Genomic DNA, 15,699 nt, shown 5'->3' with positions numbered 1-15,699 from the left:
CCTGCTCCTCCTCCTCCCCTGCTGAGGAAGCTGCAGAGTGCGATGAGGTCTCCTTTCAGTCTCCTCCAGGCTGGGGAAGTCCCACTGGACTGGAGGCTGATGTTGTGCCCATCTACAAGAAGGGTCGCAGGGAGGACCCAGGAAACTCCAGGCCTGTCAGTCTGACCTCAGCGCCAGGGAAAGTCATGGAGCAGGTGATCTTGAGTGCTATCACGAAGCACATGCAGGAGAACCGGGTGATCAGGCCCAGTCAACACGGGTTCACAAAAGGCAGGTCTTGCCAAACTAACCTGATCACCTTCTATTACAAGTGACTCGGCTGCTGGACGAGGGAAAGGCTGTGGATGTATCTTCCTGGACTTCAGTAAAGCCTTTGACACAGTTTCTCCCAGCATTCTGCTTCAGAAACTGTCACCTGTGGCCTGGACAGGCGCACACTCTCCTGGGTGGAAAACTGGTTGGCTGGAGGGCCCAGAGAGTGGTGGGAAATGGAGTTAACTCCAGCTGGAGGCCAGTGACAAGTGGTGTCCCCAGGGCTCAGTGCTGGGTCCAGCCCAGTTCAATGTCTTCATCAATGATCTGGATGAAGGCATCGAGTGCACCCTTAGCAAGTTTGCAGACGATGCTAAGCTGGGTGGAAGTGTCGATCTGCTGGAGGGTCGGGAGGCTCCAAAGGGATCTGAACAGGCTGGACCGCTGGGCTGAGACCGATGAGATGAGGTTTAACAAGGCCAAATGCCGGGTCCTGCACTTGGGGCACAACAACCCTGAGCAGTGCTACAGACTAGGAGAAGTCTGTCTAGAAAGCTGCCTGGAGGAGAGGGACCTGGGGGGGTTGGTTGACAGCGACTGAACATGAGCCAGCAGTGGCCCAGGTGGCCAAGAAGGCCAATGGCATCTTGGCTTGGATCAGAAACGGCGTGACCAGCAGGTCCAGGGAGGTTCTTCTCCCTCTGTACTCGGCACTGGGGAGACCGCTCCTCGAATACTGTGTTCAGTTCTGGGCCCCTCACCACAAGAAGGATGTTGAGGCTCTGGAGCGAGTCCAGAGAAGAGCAATGAAGCTTCTGAGGGGGCTGGAGAACAGGCCTTATGAGGAGCGGCTGAGAGAGCTGGGGGTGTTTAGCCTGGAGAAGAGGAGGCTGAGGGGAGACCTCATTGCTCTCTCCAACTACCTGAAAGGACGTTGTAGAGAGGAGGGAGCTGGGCTCTTCTTCCAAGTGACAGGGGACAGGACAAGAGGGAATGGCCTCAAGCTCCGCCAGGGGAGGTTTAGGCTAGACGTTAGGAAAAAATTCTTTACAGAAAGGGTCATTGGGCAGTGGCAGAGGCTGCCCAGGGAGGGAGTTGAGTCACCTTCCCTGGAGGTGTTTAAGGCACGGGTGGATGAGGTGCTGAGGGACATGGTTTAGTGTTTGATGGGAACGGTTGGACTCGATGATCCGGTGGGTCTCTTCCAACCTGGTTATTCTATGATTCTGTGTGATTCTGATTCTGAGGTGATGCTTTTCATGCCTTGTCTCCTGCTTTCCTCTTCCAGGTCTTGAGCCCATTTTGCCCCTGTGCTGGATCACCCAGAGATATTCCCTACGTCTTGCGCAAGGCAAAACCAGATCCTTCTAAGCTCTCCTGGGCTACTTATAAATGCATCATGTAGGAACCTGGAGGTCCTGGTCCCTGCAGGGATGGCTGCGTGGGGAAGAGGGAACATCTCGGTGGTCCCATTGCCGAGGGAGTGGGCGAGCCAGGGGCTGAACCAGAGCATCACTGCCCAACCACCTCCTGCTCCCAAAGAGCAGGGGGTGCGCTAGGGGAGAGCAGAGAGAAAATGAAACAGAGGAAGCGCCAATTGGTGCTTGTGGGTGGGAGCTCCGGAGCAGAAATAAAACAGAGGAGGCTCGGATCTGAGCAGACAGCAGCGAGCAGTGAGCAGCCCCGCAGTGAGTGGGGACGGGCCTGGAGAGGTGGGGATGGGGCTGGAGTGATGGGAACAGGGACCTGGAGTGATGGGAGGAGGTACTGGAGTGATGATGCTGGGGTGCTGGAGCTTTGTACTGGAGTGACAGGGATGGAATAACACCCGGGCTGGAGCAATGGGGAAAAGCCGTCCGCCCCCCTGCCCAGGTCTTCCCTGCCGAGCTGCCAGAAATAGTAAGTAAATATTTGCATGAAGACAGATTCATGATAAGTCATAGAATCATAGAATCGTGGAATGGTTTGGATCAGAACGGACCTTAAAGCCCACGCAGTTTCATCTCCTCCCTGCCTCTCTCCTCTCCTCTCCTCTCCTCTCCTCTCCTCTCCTCTCCTCTCCTCTCCTCTCCTCTCCTCTCCTCTCCTCTCCTCTCCTCTCCTCTCCTCTCTCTCCTCTCCTCTCCTCTCCTCTCCTCTCCTCTCCTCTCCTCCTCTCCTCTCCTCTCCTCTCCTCTCCTCTCCTCTCCTCTCCTCTCCTCTCCTCTCCTCTCCTCTCCTCTCCTCTCCTCTCCTCTCCTCTCCTCTCCTCTCCTCTCCTCTCCTCTCCTCTCCTCTCCTCTCCTCTCCTCTCCTCCTCCTCTCCTCTCCTCTCCTCTCCTCTCCTCTCCCTCCCCTCCCCTCCCCTCCCCTCCCCTCCCCTCCCCTCCCCTCCCCTCCCCTCCCCTCCCCTCCCCTCCCCTCCCCTCCCCTCCCCTCCCCTCCCCTCCCCTCCCCTCCCCTCCCCTCCCCTCCCCTCCCCTCCCCTCCCCTCCCCTCCCCTCCCCTCCCCTCCCCTCCCCTCCCCTCCCCTCCCCTCCCCTCCCCTCCCCTCCCCTCCCCTCCCCTCCCCTCCCCTCCCCCTCCCCTCCCCCTCCCCCTCCCCCTCCCCCTCCCCCTCCCCCTCCCCCTCCCGCTTCCCCTTCTCTCCTTCCCCTCTCCTCCTCCTCCTCCTGTCTTAACAACCCCAACTCTCTCAGCCTGTTCTCATACTCCAGCCCTCACATCATCTCCGTGGCCTCCTCCGGACTTGCTCCAACAGCTCTGTTCCTTTCAGGTTTACCTGAAGGTGGTTTTCCCTTCCATGCAAACCATGACTGCCAAGCAGCCTGCACAGTTTCTTCCTTTGTCACCAGCTGTCACGGTTCCCCTGTGCCCGAGCTCTCTGCCGGGCGGCCTCAGCAGGTGTGAGATGGAGAGAGCAGAGCCAGGCTTTCCTATTTTCTAATGTGCTAATCGAACCTTTCCCAGGTGTCGGGGTGATATCACAGAATGGTTTGCATCTCTTTTGAATTCTTTACTCAGGGCAGGTCAAGGATTGTTCCTCTTTATTTTGCAGAAAAAGGCTTCATGTCAGAGCAAAGGGATCACGCAACGTGTTTAGTGTTTCTCATAGATCCTTGCCAAATGGCCCGATCATACCAGCCCATACCAGAGGTGCCTGCCCTTCCTCTGCAGCAGGGTTTATTTCTCATCAAAGTTCATCTTTGGAAACCATTCATTCCTGTTTTGCCTGTCAACTGTGCCAAGTCAGGGGCAGTAAATTCTTTTAACAACCACACAGAAGCCGGTGCCTAGAGCAGCCATCCCAAGAGTGCAGAGCTGCAGAAAGAGCTCATCCCTCATAGTGGTGTGAAAGAGCCTGCAAGGCGTTACCATGTTGACCCGGCTGCAGGGAGCCGTCACAGGCTGTAAGTATGAAAATGGACTTAGGTGGGGCTTGTAGCACCTCCTTGGGGAGCACATGCTTGCAGCATTTCCGAGCTCTGCTGTCATCCCTGCTCCAGGCAGTGTCAGTGCTGGGAAAGGGATGTGTCCGGGGGAGCCAGGCTGGCAGGTGCCTGCTTCCTCCTAGTGCTGCGGCATCATCATACCTGGGGGCCGCCACCTCCTCCACGCAGCTCTCCTCCACTGCATGCCTACAGGTTGCTTTTCTGGGAGCCTCTTCTCCACTCTCCCATCATGCTGTACACTCTGCTTCCTTTCCCTGAGCCTTTGAACTTCCCCTCCACCATCCTGCCTCTTTGCTTTGACATACTTTCCTTTTGGAACCTGTTGTTGCAGATTGCTTCCTCTTCAGCGACCAGCATAACCTTTGAAACACGCTCAAAGTGGCTCCAGGGTGATGATTCTGGCAGATTTGGGTGCTGGAGGTATCGTGTGTGCCTTTCCTCTTGCTACATGCTCTTACCCAGCAGCGTTACAATGGGATTCTCACGCCTGGGTTTGGTAGAGCCAAGGGAACGTTTCAAGGTCACACAGGCTGACACCCACACTGGCTCCAGTATCCCCTGGGAAAAGCATAACACATTTTCAAGACACAGGCTTTTATGTAAAGACCAGTTCAGGTTCTATTTCATGCTCTTGCTTTCAAGTGCTTTGGGAGCAGCTTGAGGTGCAGGATTGTGGTCCCTGTTAGCAGCCCGTGCTGCGCAGGAAAGCCCCAAAAGTCCAGTTTCCAACCAGTTTCATTGCAAAGAGAAAGGAATTGCCTTAACCAGCTGAGAAGCATTTCTAGAACACACCAACAAAACGTTACAGTTTTTATCTTGAGGAAGGAGGCCAGATCATGGCATAAATATGCTTCAGGAAGGCAGATGGTAATATAGGCAAAAGAAGATGGATAAAACCAGAGTGCCCAAGTACATTAAATGCGCTTTTACTTTAAAACAAACTCATGCTGCTCTGACATCTCTCCCCTTGCCAGATCTGTTGCTGGTTTTGCAAGTGTCCTTCACAGCGGTGGGAATCGCAGAAATAAGACACGCAGCCAAAGGATCTTCCATACTGATGCACGCGCCGGATATCAAGAATGTCAGCTTCACCCAGTGGGAATACCAGAGCACCACCAGCTCTGCGTTAATCCTGCAGCACAGTGCGCATTCCCAGTCTCTCACCATTTACCCAGCCTACCAAGAGAGAGTGATTTTCTACGAGAACAACAGCTCGATTCTCCTGCAGGGGTTACGAGAGACAGACAGCGGCAACTACATAGCGACAGTTAATTGGATAAAGGAAAAAGCTAGGACAACTCGCCTTGAAGTTATCAGTAAGTCAGATGCATTGAAAGGATCTTAGAATCATAGAATCCCTAGGTTGGAAAAGACCTTTGATGTCATTGAGTCCAACCGTACCTGCTCACTACTGAACCAGATCCCTGAGCACCTCATCTACCTGTCTTTTAAACACCTCCAGGGATGGGGACTCCACGAATGCCCTGGGCAGCCATTCCAGTGCTTGAGAACCCTTTTGCTGAAGAAATGTTTCCTAATGTCCAAACTAAACCTCTCCTGATGCAAATTGAGGCCATTCCATCTCATTTTATCAGTTCTTACTTGGGAGAAGAGCCCAGCTCCCACCTTGCTCCAACCTCTTTCCAGGAGCTGCAGAGAGTGATGAGGTCTCCCCTCAGCCTCCTCTTCTCCAGGCTAAACAGCCCCAGCTCCCTCAGCTGCTCCTCATAAGACTTAGAATCATAGAATCTTAGAATCACCAGGTTGGAAGAGACCCACCAGATCATTGAGTCCAACCATTCCCATCAATCACTAACCCATGCCCTGCAGCACCTCATCCACCCGTCCCTTAAACCCCTCCAGGGAAGGTGACTTAACCCCCTCCCTGGGCAGCCTCTGCCACTGCCCAATGACCCTTTCTGTGAAAAATTTTTTCCTACTGTTCAGCCTGAACCTCCCCTGCTGGAGCTTGAGGCCATTTCATTGCTGCCTCACCAATGGCCCTGCCAAACCCTTCAGGATCAGATCCTGAGATCAGCTGCGTTTATGGATGCAGGAGGTTGGGTCTGCCCGGCAGATGGTGCTGATCTCCTGTGGCTCCCTGCAGGAGCTCCCCCTGTGCAGCTCCAGACCTTGCAGATGGTCTTCCTTCCCATCACCATTGCCTGTCTCTGCCTCTGGATTTCCCTAAAATGTTAATAAGAGCTCACCCTGTTTTGAAGTGCCCTTTCCTAGAGCTCAGCACCACTATGAGAGCAGGCTGCAGGTAGGACATCCAGGAATGAAGGACCTCAGGACCACAGGGTTGCTACCAAATGGAAGTCCAGATGTAGTTAAAAGCAACCAGCGCAGGTACCTAGGTGTTAGCTGAGGGACCGTCAGCCCTCCTCCTGCACGTGGCTCTCCAGCACGCAAGGCTTGCTTCTCTGTGCTTTGGCCCACAGGGAGCTGGACCAGTTGAAATGCAGACAGCAGTGAGTCCCCTGTTGCTGCTCTTCAGCTGAACTTCATGAGTTCTTCCCGTCCCAGATTTGCCTGTGCTACTGCTGTGTGGGAAAATGTCTCTCCTCTGGAGACACGCCATGTCACACAGCATCTAGAAAGTGACTTCCCAGTAATCTCATCTCACATCTCTTTCGGGATGGTATCCGCAAGCCCAGGGTGCCAAGCCTCATCTCCAAGGGTTGGTAGAGTCCTTCCTAGGATTGGGGCAGTGGCAGGGATGGGGGCATCTACTTTCTGTAACTCGATGGTTGTTGTGCTGCTCCTGCAGTATCTTCTCTCCCTCCAAACTGACATGGGGTGTAAATCAGAAGGGAAGGACCTGCTAACTGCCCAAGGGTCTCAGTATTCTTGCACGTCAGCCAGTCTCGAGGTCCAAAACAAGGCGGTCCTCGTGCTCCTCGGAATGCTACCACATTGCTCTCTGCTTTTCAGAGCCTGTGCCCCAGCCTGAGCTCCAGTGCACTTCAAACCTGGCAGGTTCACCCATCAAGCTGATCTGCTCGGTGCCAGAGGGAATGGAGGTTTCTTCTGTCTCCTGGAAGAAGGATGGACATCCCCTTTCCCCTGAAAAATGCGACCTGCTCTCTGAAAACATCACTGTGCTGCAGATAAGGAACGGAAAGAAGTCGGACTGCGGCACCTACTCCTGCAACATCAGCAACAGGATAAGCTGGAAGGAGGCAACCCTGAACCTGACGATGACAGGTTAGACTCGCCCTGCTATGGTGGGTCCAGTGGTTTGTCCACCCTGCAGGGCACACCTATCTCTCATGGACTTTTGTGAGCAAGGGAAGGACATGTCCCTCAGGTTTTCCAGCATTTTGCAGTTTTGTATGATCGCCTCTCTGTGTTTTGAGGTTGTTCCCAGTGTGGGGTTTTCCTCCTGCCCTGCCTTGCAGGTCTCACGCCTCGTCTGCACCATGCACAGAGGATGGTCATTGTTACACTGATGTTCACCAGCGTCTCTGCCATCGGCTTCATTATCCAGCTCTGTCACGGGTTCGGTGAGTGCCAGAACTTCACCCCAGCCCCCAGATTCAACCCTCCTCTCCCCACTGTGAACAGCACCGTCTCTCAGGTAATGAGTGATGAGAGAAGAGGAAAAAGCCTCAAGTTGCACCAGGAGAGGTTTAGGTCAGATATTAGGAGAAAATTCTTTACTGGAAGAGTGGTGGAACATTGGACCAGGCTGCCCAGGGCAGTGGTGGAGTCTCCATCCCTGGTGGGGTTCAAAATTCATGTAGATGTGCCACTGGGGAACAAGGTTTAGTAGGCACAGTGGTGTTGTGTTGATGGTTGGACATGACGATCTTAGAGGTCTTTTCCAACCTTAATGATTCTAAGACAGGGCAGATGATAGAAAGCCTCAGGCAAGCTCCTACTCCTCCATCATCCCAATTCACTTCGGCAGTGGAAGGAGATGTGCTTGGCTTGTGCACTTCTGATGCCTCTTCAGTTTACACGGAAAACAAAGCTCCCAAGGAGCAGCTAATCCCAAATGGCCTTGTGAGAGATGGAGCCGAAGTATCACAATACCAAGCAGATGAGCGGTTCCTCTCCTGTTCCTCAGACATCCCTGGGAAGAAATAAAAAGAGCAGGACAGGCAGGCTGCATGGGAAGAGCCTGGAGCTGGCCAATGATCGTGTCTTGTGGGTTTTGGTGACTGAGCACATTGGTGTTTGGGTCATGACATTGGATCTGTTAACCCAAGCTTAACGTCGGTGCTTCAGTAGCAACATATATTTTAATTGAAAGAAACAAACATAAAGACGGAGCCAACAGCAAGTTACAAACACAGTGTTTGTAATCTGCTAAGGTGTTCTTCTGCCCACCAGGAATAACTCCCAGAATAACAGAGACCATGTGGAGAGCACAGGGGAAGCCCTGGTAGAGGTTCTCCCATGTGTATTTGTGTCTCAGCGTTACCACTGGGAGCACGTGCGGGTTGTGACACTAACTCCTGTCTTTGGGGTAATCTCCCCTGAGGAGCGTGGTGAGCAAGAGCTTGTGCCATGTGGGCTTTCCCCCTTGAGATGGGTCTCCAGAGGAAATCCAGCACTTGTTAGATCTTCGTAGGCAGCAAACACTCAGAAGTGTTGTAAAGTGTCTTACTAGGTGGGATTGGTGTCTGGTTCAGTGTGGAAAAGCCCCAAACTGTGCTAACTTCTCCTGGTTCCTCTTGAAGTCAAAGAAAGCACCAGGTTTTCTTTTCGGGGTTTCTAAAGCTCGGGGGTTCAATTCTTTACAAAGAAATCCCAGGCTTGTTGTTGATCTTCCCTTTGCAGGCTGCACCCATTCTGTTTATCATAGAATCATCGGGCTGGAAAAACCCTTGAGATCATCAACTGCAACCATACTTGTCCACTACTAAATCATATCCCTGAGCACCTCATCTACCTGCCTTTTAAACCCCTCCAGGGATGGGGACTCAACCACCTCCCTGGGCAGCCTCTGCCAGTGCTTGAGAACCCTTTCTGTGAAGAAACTTTTTCTGATGTCCAATCTAAACCTGCCGTGGGGCAGCTTGAGGCCATTCCCTCTCATACTATCACCTCTCACTTAGGAGAAGAGACCAATACTCACCTCTCTGCAACCTCCTTTCAGGCAGTTGTAGACAGTGATGAGGTCTCCCCTCAGCCTCCTTTTCTCCAGGCTGAACAACCCAGATCCCTCAGCCGCTCCTTGGAAGACTTGTTCTCCAGCCCCTTCCCCAGCTCCATTCCCTTCTCTGGATGCACTCCAGCCCCTCAGTGTCTTTCTCCTACTGAGGGGCCCAAAATTGAACCTGGGATTCGAGGTGTGGCCTTACCAGTGCTGAGTGCCATGGCAGAATCCCTTCCCTCCTCCTGCTGGCCACACGGTTTCTGATCCAAGCCAAGATGCTATTTGCTTTCTTGGCCACCTGGGCTGCTGCTGGCTCGTATTCAGTCTGCTGTTAATCAACACTCCCAGGTCTTTCTCTGCCAGGCAGCTTTCCAGCCGCGATTCCCCACGCCTGTAGTGCTGCACGGGAGTTTTGTGCCCCATGCACAGGACACAGTTTGTCTGGTACGAATACATCTGCCTTTTTTTCCCCAGGAGAAGCAGCAAAGAAACTTGTAATTCTGTCCACCCATGGATTTTTGTGTATCTCCTCTCTCCTTCTGCTTGCCGCCTCCATCATCTGGATGCTGGAAGAAGGTAGGATTCCTTTATCTGATCTGTTCTTGTTTGCTTCAGTGTCTCTTCTTTCTTTCTCAGCGTCTTTGATGTAGCAGTGTTTGATTTGGGGAAATTAAAGTTAGACTGCCCTGGTGGGTAGCCAGCAGGCTCCTCTTTCTGTGCTCTTTGAAACCAAAGTGCTACGTTTGCCCCTTTGCACTCTTGATGTGCCACTGTCTCCTCAGCCTGTCCTCGTACGGGAGGTGCTCCAGCCCTTGGATCATCTCCATGGCCTCCTCTGGACTCACTCCAAAAGGTCGAGATCTGAATGCTGTGCTGTTTGCTTGCTACCAACTTACAGGATAAACACCATCCTGAGCTGTAGGACATGGTCTCCTGGCCAGCAGTGCTGAGCTAGTTCTGCTTCCAGACTCGTCCTGAGGATGTGGGGACCCTTCTTGGCTGCACGATGCAGCCCAGCTCCTACCTCACAGCCCCTGTGATGGACCCTCCACTCCCACATGCAGCACTAGGTTGCAGGGTCTCCAGAAGCCAACTTTCCTCACCCTGTTCTCAGAGTGCTGTCTTCACTAGCTTCCATCTCACCCTCTGGTTTGCTTCTGCTTCCACAGGTCTTTCTGCTGCCTTCTTCTTGCTTGCCCTGTTCTGCCTCGCTGGGGTGATAGGAAGTGCTGTGGCGGCAGCAGCAGCAGTGAGGGGACCAGCACCTGCGAGCTTCTGCACAATCCAAAGATGTAAGTTGCTGATTACGATCTAAATCTCTGTTGGAAAAGGCCTAATAAGAGCCCAGGACTAAATTCCTTAGGTTTTCACTCCCGGGAGGGAGCAGAGGCTCGGCACACTCTGGAACCTGTCCAGACAATTTTCCACAACTTGCTCACTCTCCCAAAGAAGCCCAACTCCTCTGCATTCCAGCTGTCACTTTTTGTGCCTTTTTCTCTTATCTATCAGTAATTTTTGCCTCTCCCAGGGCACAAAGTCAGCCAGAACTCTACAACCCCCACAACGCTGGTCATCAACTTGTTGTTCACCACCCTTTTGCTCCAGAATGTCCAGAAGCTGCATGGTAAGGGGTGGCCCAAGTTTAGAATCATGGAATGGTTTGGGTCAAAGGGACCTCAAAGCCCATCTAGTTCCAACCTCTGCGATGGGCAGGGACACCTCCCACTGGATCAGGGGCTCCAAGCCCCATCCAACCTGGCCTTGAAGCCCTCCAGGGATGGGGCAGCCACCACTGCTCTGGGCAACCTGGGCCAGGGCCTCCCCACCCTCACACCTTTCTTCTGGGGTTGGGGGGGTGTCTGAGGGGGGGTTACTTCACATGGGGCAGAGAGATTCCATAGGTGGCTTGCATAGCTGGTCCTGCCAGAAACCTTATTGCAGTTAATGCTGTCATGGCAGCTTCTTAGCTCTTGCATAGAAAAGGAAGTTTTGCCTGGTTGGTTCCATGGTTTGAAACACAGGAATTCCCTGTATTAAATTCATGGCACCAAAATGTTCAGAGGGAGGTGTTGGCCAGAGGAGCGACTGCTGACAGCTTCTCCCTTTCTCTTTGTCAGAGCAAGGCTGCTCGGAGGCTGTTCATGTGACAGGCAGCTGTGTCTCTGCTGCTGTAGCAATCTTTGTTGTGCTGCTGCTCCTCCTCCTGTGCTGTAAGTAGCTGCTCCTCATGAGACTTGTTCTCCAGACCCCTCAGTTGAGGAAAGACCTTGAGGGGTTGGAGCGCATCCAGAGAAGGGAACAGATCTGGGGAAGGGTCTGAAGCTCAGAGGTTGTGGGAGCAGCTGAGGGAGCTGGGGCTGTTTAGCCTGGAGAAGAGGAGGCTGAGGGGAGACCTCATTGCTCCCTGCAGCTCCTGGAAAGGAGGTTGGAGCAAGGTGGTTGCTGGTCTCTTCTCCCAAGCGACAAGCTGTGCCACAGGAGGTTTAGATTGGATATTGAAGAGAAATTCTTCACTGAAGGGGTTGTTGGGCACTGGAACACCTGCCTGGGTGGGTGTGGGAGGCAGAAGTCCACCCTCCATGCTGCTTCTTGCTTTCCCCCTGCCCCAAACCAGGGCTCTCCTGGTTTTGGAAAGAGAGGGGCTCTGCCCAGTGCAAGGCTCCCATCCTCGCTGCTCTCTGCAGCCAGTTTTTCTTCCCCTCTCCCACGAAAGGCAGGGTGCAGCCTGCATTACTGAAGTGTTGTTGGAAACCCAAGAGTCACTTGGCCATTCCTTTCTTTGCAGATCACAGGAATAAGCCGAAGGAGAGGATGACAAATACCAGGCGTTCCACCTGCAGCACACAAGACACGCCCGGCACGGTATCTCTCTGCTTTAGCTGGTTCCCTGCTATTGCAAGCCCTTATTATTTACTGATGAATATTTAATTCACAATGAGTGTTTCATTTATAATAACAAGGAAGCACCTGCCTGCATCCCTGCAGGATGCTCTGGGCTTTGTCCTCATCCTGAGGAGACACAGCGAGACCTGTGGTTGCTGGGGCCACCACCTTGGCTGGGCCGGGGCCACCAGGTCAGCTCAGTCCCGTGGGGTCACTGCCAGACCCTGGGGAGCTTTCCTGGCTTTGGGTGGGTGGTGGACGATGCCCTGAGCTCTGCGGTTTCCCTGCCCACGCTGGCCTTGCTGAGATGCAATCAGCTGCCGGGAGAAGCACCTCAGTGTCCCACGTACCGCAGCTCTCCGGGCTGCTGCACTGTGATTTGGGTAACAACATACAAATCCCAAATCCTTACAAATAATGCACAGAGGAAAACCAGTCTTTCAGCAACAAATACACCTCCTGTGCTCACTTCACTCTCTCTCCCTCTTCCGCCCCACTCTGTTCAGAGTAACATCCCTCCCACACCAGCACCGTCCCATTCACCCCAATGCCCCCTTCTCTCCTGCCTCTTTATCTGAGCGATGCCAGAAGGATCTGGGGGGCAGTGGAGCCCCTCCTTTTCTGCCCCTCTGCATTTCAGGGGTGCTGGTGTGTGTGCAGCTGCAGCCTTCTCTTGATTGGGGTGCAGGGACAGGATGAGGGGAACAGTTTTGAGCTGCAAGATGGGAGACTGAGATGAGATCTTAGGGAGAAATGTTTTGGTGTGAGGGTGGGGAGGCCCTGGCCCAGACTGCCCAGAGCAGTGGTGGCTGCCCCATCCCTGGAGGGGTTCAAGGCCAGACTGGATGGGGCTGGATGGGCTTTGAGGTCCCTGCCAACCCAACCCACTCCATGATTCTCAGACCACTGGGCTGAGACCAAGGGCATGAGGTTTAACAACGCTAAATGCTGGGTCCTGCACTTGGGGCACAACAACCCTGTGCAGCTCCAGACTAGGAGAAGTCTGGCTGGAAAGCTGCCTGGAGGAAAAGGACCTGGGGGTGTTGGTTGACAGCGACTGAACATGAGCCAGCAGTGGCCCAGGTGGCCAAGAAGGCCAATGGCATCTTGGCTTGGATCAGAAATGGCGTGGCCAGCAGGGCCAGGGAGGTTCTTCTCCCTCTGTACTCGGCACTGGTGAGACCGCTCCTCGAATCCTGTGTTCAGTTCTGGGCCCCTCACCACAAGAAGGATGTTGAGGCTCTGGAGCGAGTCCAGAGAAGAGCAACAAAGCTGGTGAGGGGGCTGGAGAACAGGCCTTATGAGGACCGTCTGAGAGAGCTGGGGGTGTTTAGCCTGGAGAAGAGGAGGCTGAGGGGAGACCTCATTGCTCTCTGCAACTACCTGAAAGGAGGTTGTGGAGAGGAGGGAGCTGGGCTCTTCTCCCAAGTGACAGGGGACAGGACGAGAGGGAATGGCCTCAATCTCCACGAGGGGAGGTTCAGGCTGGACATCAGGAAAGAGTTTTTCATGAAAGGGTCATTGGGCACTGGCAGAAGCTGCCCAGGGAGAGGGTTGAGTCACCTTCCCAGGAGGGGTTTAAAAGGCGGCTAAGACATGGTTTAGAGATTGGTGGGAATGGTTGGACTCAATGATCCGGTGGGTCTTTTCCAACCTGGTGATTCTATGATTCTCTGACTCTGGAGGGGGTCATGGTGTGGGTGATTTACTGCTTCCCTCAGGACAGTCTCTGGAGGCGAGCTGAGGGATGGGGATGTTTAAGAGAGGACAACAGCTCTGTGTGCTCAGGGGTGCTAATCCCAGGGCTGTGACACAGTTTCCTAGGGGATGCTTCACGGAGTGGCTGAAGTGTCTCTTTTATGTCACCAAATGCCGTGGTCTCTGTGGTTTTGGCAGATGTTAGAAGAAATCCAAGGACAGAAGCAGGAAGAGGAACAAAGGATTGTCACTCTACCAGCTTAGGTGGAGCCCCACGGAGCTGGGAAGCTGCCATTGGCTGAAGCAAGGAATGTGCAAGATCTGCCTCTACCCAGTGAGACAAAGGATTTTGGTAAAGATCTTGTCTCAAGATCTTTACCAAAAGCTTGTCTCACTGCAGGGGAAATCTTAGAGTCACAGAATCACACAAGGCTTTGGGTTGGAAATGACCTTTACAGACCATGCAGGCCAGCGCCCCTGCAGAAGCAGGGACACCTTCAATCAGAGCAGCTTGCTCCAACCCCAAGGTCAGGTTTTTTTGTCCCCTGGGACAGATTGCCAGCTCTAAGATGTGTTCATCCATCAAAAACAGCAAAGAAAATAATACCTTTTGTTACTTTTCCCTTCACTTTGTTATCGCTGTGCTAATAAATGCATTTCATGTGGATTTGTCTGGGTGTCCCCGTCTTGCTTCCTCAAGCAGAAGAGAACTCCACCCTCTTCCCAGGGTCTGGTTCCTGCCCTGGTGGGTGCTGGACCAGGTTTCACTGCCCAGGTAACTTTAGGGCTCCACTGCCCTCGGCTCCTCCTCCTCAGCTTTACATCAGCGAAAGAGGAATGCTGGTTGGGGAAGAAACTGGCTTCTCGCTCTGTGCTGGACCTCTTATTCCTGGCTGCAAGGCTGGGCTGGGGCTCAAGGTCTCTCCTGGTGCTACCAGGAATCATCCAGGCTGTTGGGCCACAAGAGGGTTGTGCTGCACCCTGGCTGGGGGGCTCCTCCTCCGTCACCACCTCCTTTGACCTCCTTACTTCAAGCCCTGTTTCCCCTGCCTGAGCTCTGGATGAGAGCCCGTGGCCCTGCCAGATCCCCACCAAGCCGTGCTGGCAGGGATGCTGTGGGGAGCAGCAGGCTCTCTCCCCATGTTCACTTCTCCTATTGGCTGCATTGGGGCATCCTTCATCCTCCCATAGAGTCATAGATCAGTTGGGGTTGGAAGGAACATCAAAAAGCATCCAGTTCCACCCCCTGCCGTGGACAAGGACACCTCCCACTGGATCAGGCTGCCCAAGGCCCATCCAACCTGGCCTTGAACATCTCCAGGGATGGGGCAGCCACAGCTTCCCTGGGCAACCCGGGCCAGTTTCTCACCACCCTCATGGTGAAGAAATTCCTCTTTATGTCCAGTCTAAATCTGCCCCTCTCCAGTTCAAAGCCACTCCCCCTATCCCTCCAGGCCTCTCAATGCCTCTTGTTCTTGTGGAGACTTCAATCTTCCTGATATCTGCTGGAAGTACAACACAGCAGAAAGGAAGCAGTCTCGGAGGTTTCTGGAGTGTGTGGAAAACAACTTCCTCGCACAGCTGGTGAATGAACCAACAAGGGAAGGTGCCCTCCTGGACCTGCTGTTTGTGAACAGAGAAGGCCTTGTGGGGGATGTGGCAGTAGGTGGATGCCTAGGACAAAGTGACCATGAGATGATGGGGTTTTCTGTTCTAGGTGAAGTGAAGAAGGTGGTTAGTAGGACAGTAGCATTAAATTTCCAGAGGGCAGACTTTGATCTCTTCAGAAGGCTGGTTGGCAAAGTCTCATGGGAGACAGTACTTAAGGGCAAGGGAGCCCATGAAGGCTGGGAGCTCTTCAGAAAGGAAATCCTAGCAGCTCAGGAGAACGCCGTCCCCGTGTTCCGGAAGAAAAGCCGGCAGGGGAGAAAACCAGCTTGGTTGAACAGAGAGATCTTGAGGGATATCAAGAGGAAGAGAAATGTTTATGGGCTCTGGAACAGGGGACAGGCCTCTTGGGTGGACTACAGGAGGGAAGTGAGACTGTGTAGAGGGACCTCAAAGCCCATCTAGTTCCAAACTCTGCGGTGGGCAGGGACACCTCCCACTGGATCAGGGGCTCCAAGCCTCATCCAACCTGGCCTTGAACACCTCCAGGCATGGGGCAGCCACCCCTGCTCCAGGCAACCTGGGCCAGGGCCTCCCCACCCTCATTATGAAGAAATTCCTCCTTATGTCTAGTCCAAATCTTCCCCTCTACAATTTAAAGCCATTCTCCATCATCCCATCACAACAGGCCTTTGTAAAAAGTCCCTCCCCAGCTTT

The 15,699-nt window shown here is 53.5% G+C and overlaps 1 protein-coding gene across 13 annotated transcripts; it reads left to right on the top strand.

Moving 5' to 3' along the window:
* The first annotated feature begins 1,826 nt into the window (after positions 1-1,826).
* LOC138726155 (neural cell adhesion molecule L1.1-like) lies at positions 1,827-14,041 on the top strand. 13 transcript variants are annotated; one of them, XM_069867641.1, is made up of 11 exons: positions 1,837-1,940; positions 3,515-3,641; positions 4,658-4,999; positions 6,621-6,893; positions 7,088-7,192; positions 9,271-9,369; positions 9,963-10,085; positions 10,322-10,417; positions 10,911-11,003; positions 11,579-11,655; positions 11,779-12,202. In XM_069867641.1, exons 2-11 carry the CDS (start codon positions 3,608-3,610, stop codon positions 11,944-11,946), a joined length of 1,410 nt encoding a protein of 469 aa, XP_069723742.1. In that variant the 5' UTR covers positions 1,837-1,940; positions 3,515-3,607; the 3' UTR covers positions 11,947-12,202. The 13 variants fall into 13 exon arrangements, 11 of the variants coding, with proteins under 11 accessions (XP_069723750.1, XP_069723744.1, XP_069723749.1 ...); XM_069867638.1 differs by having other exon boundaries at positions 1,838-1,940; positions 9,268-9,369; XM_069867644.1 differs by lacking the exon at positions 11,779-12,202 and adding an exon at positions 13,573-14,041 and having other exon boundaries at positions 1,841-1,940; positions 9,268-9,369.
* The last annotated feature ends 1,658 nt before the right edge of the window (positions 14,042-15,699 follow it).

Source organism: Phaenicophaeus curvirostris, chromosome 13 (genome assembly GCF_032191515.1).
Source record: "Phaenicophaeus curvirostris isolate KB17595 chromosome 13, BPBGC_Pcur_1.0, whole genome shotgun sequence".
NCBI classification, from domain to species: Eukaryota; Metazoa; Chordata; class Aves; order Cuculiformes; family Cuculidae; genus Phaenicophaeus; species Phaenicophaeus curvirostris.
The sequence above is the reverse complement of the archived record's forward strand: the minus strand, read 5'-3'. Positions and strand labels throughout refer to the sequence as shown.

Coding starts and splice junctions, on each gene's coding strand:
- LOC138726155 (XM_069867638.1), top strand. CDS start 3,608: ATGTTGACCCGGCTGCAGGGAGCCGTCACAGGCT. Junction 7,193..9,267: donor CCAGCTCTGTCACGGGTTCG/GTGAGTGCCAGA, acceptor TTTTTTCCCCAG/GAGAAGCAGCAAAGAAACTT. Junction 11,656..11,778: donor CACAAGACACGCCCGGCACG/GTATCTCTCTGC, acceptor GCATCCCTGCAG/GATGCTCTGGGCTTTGTCCT.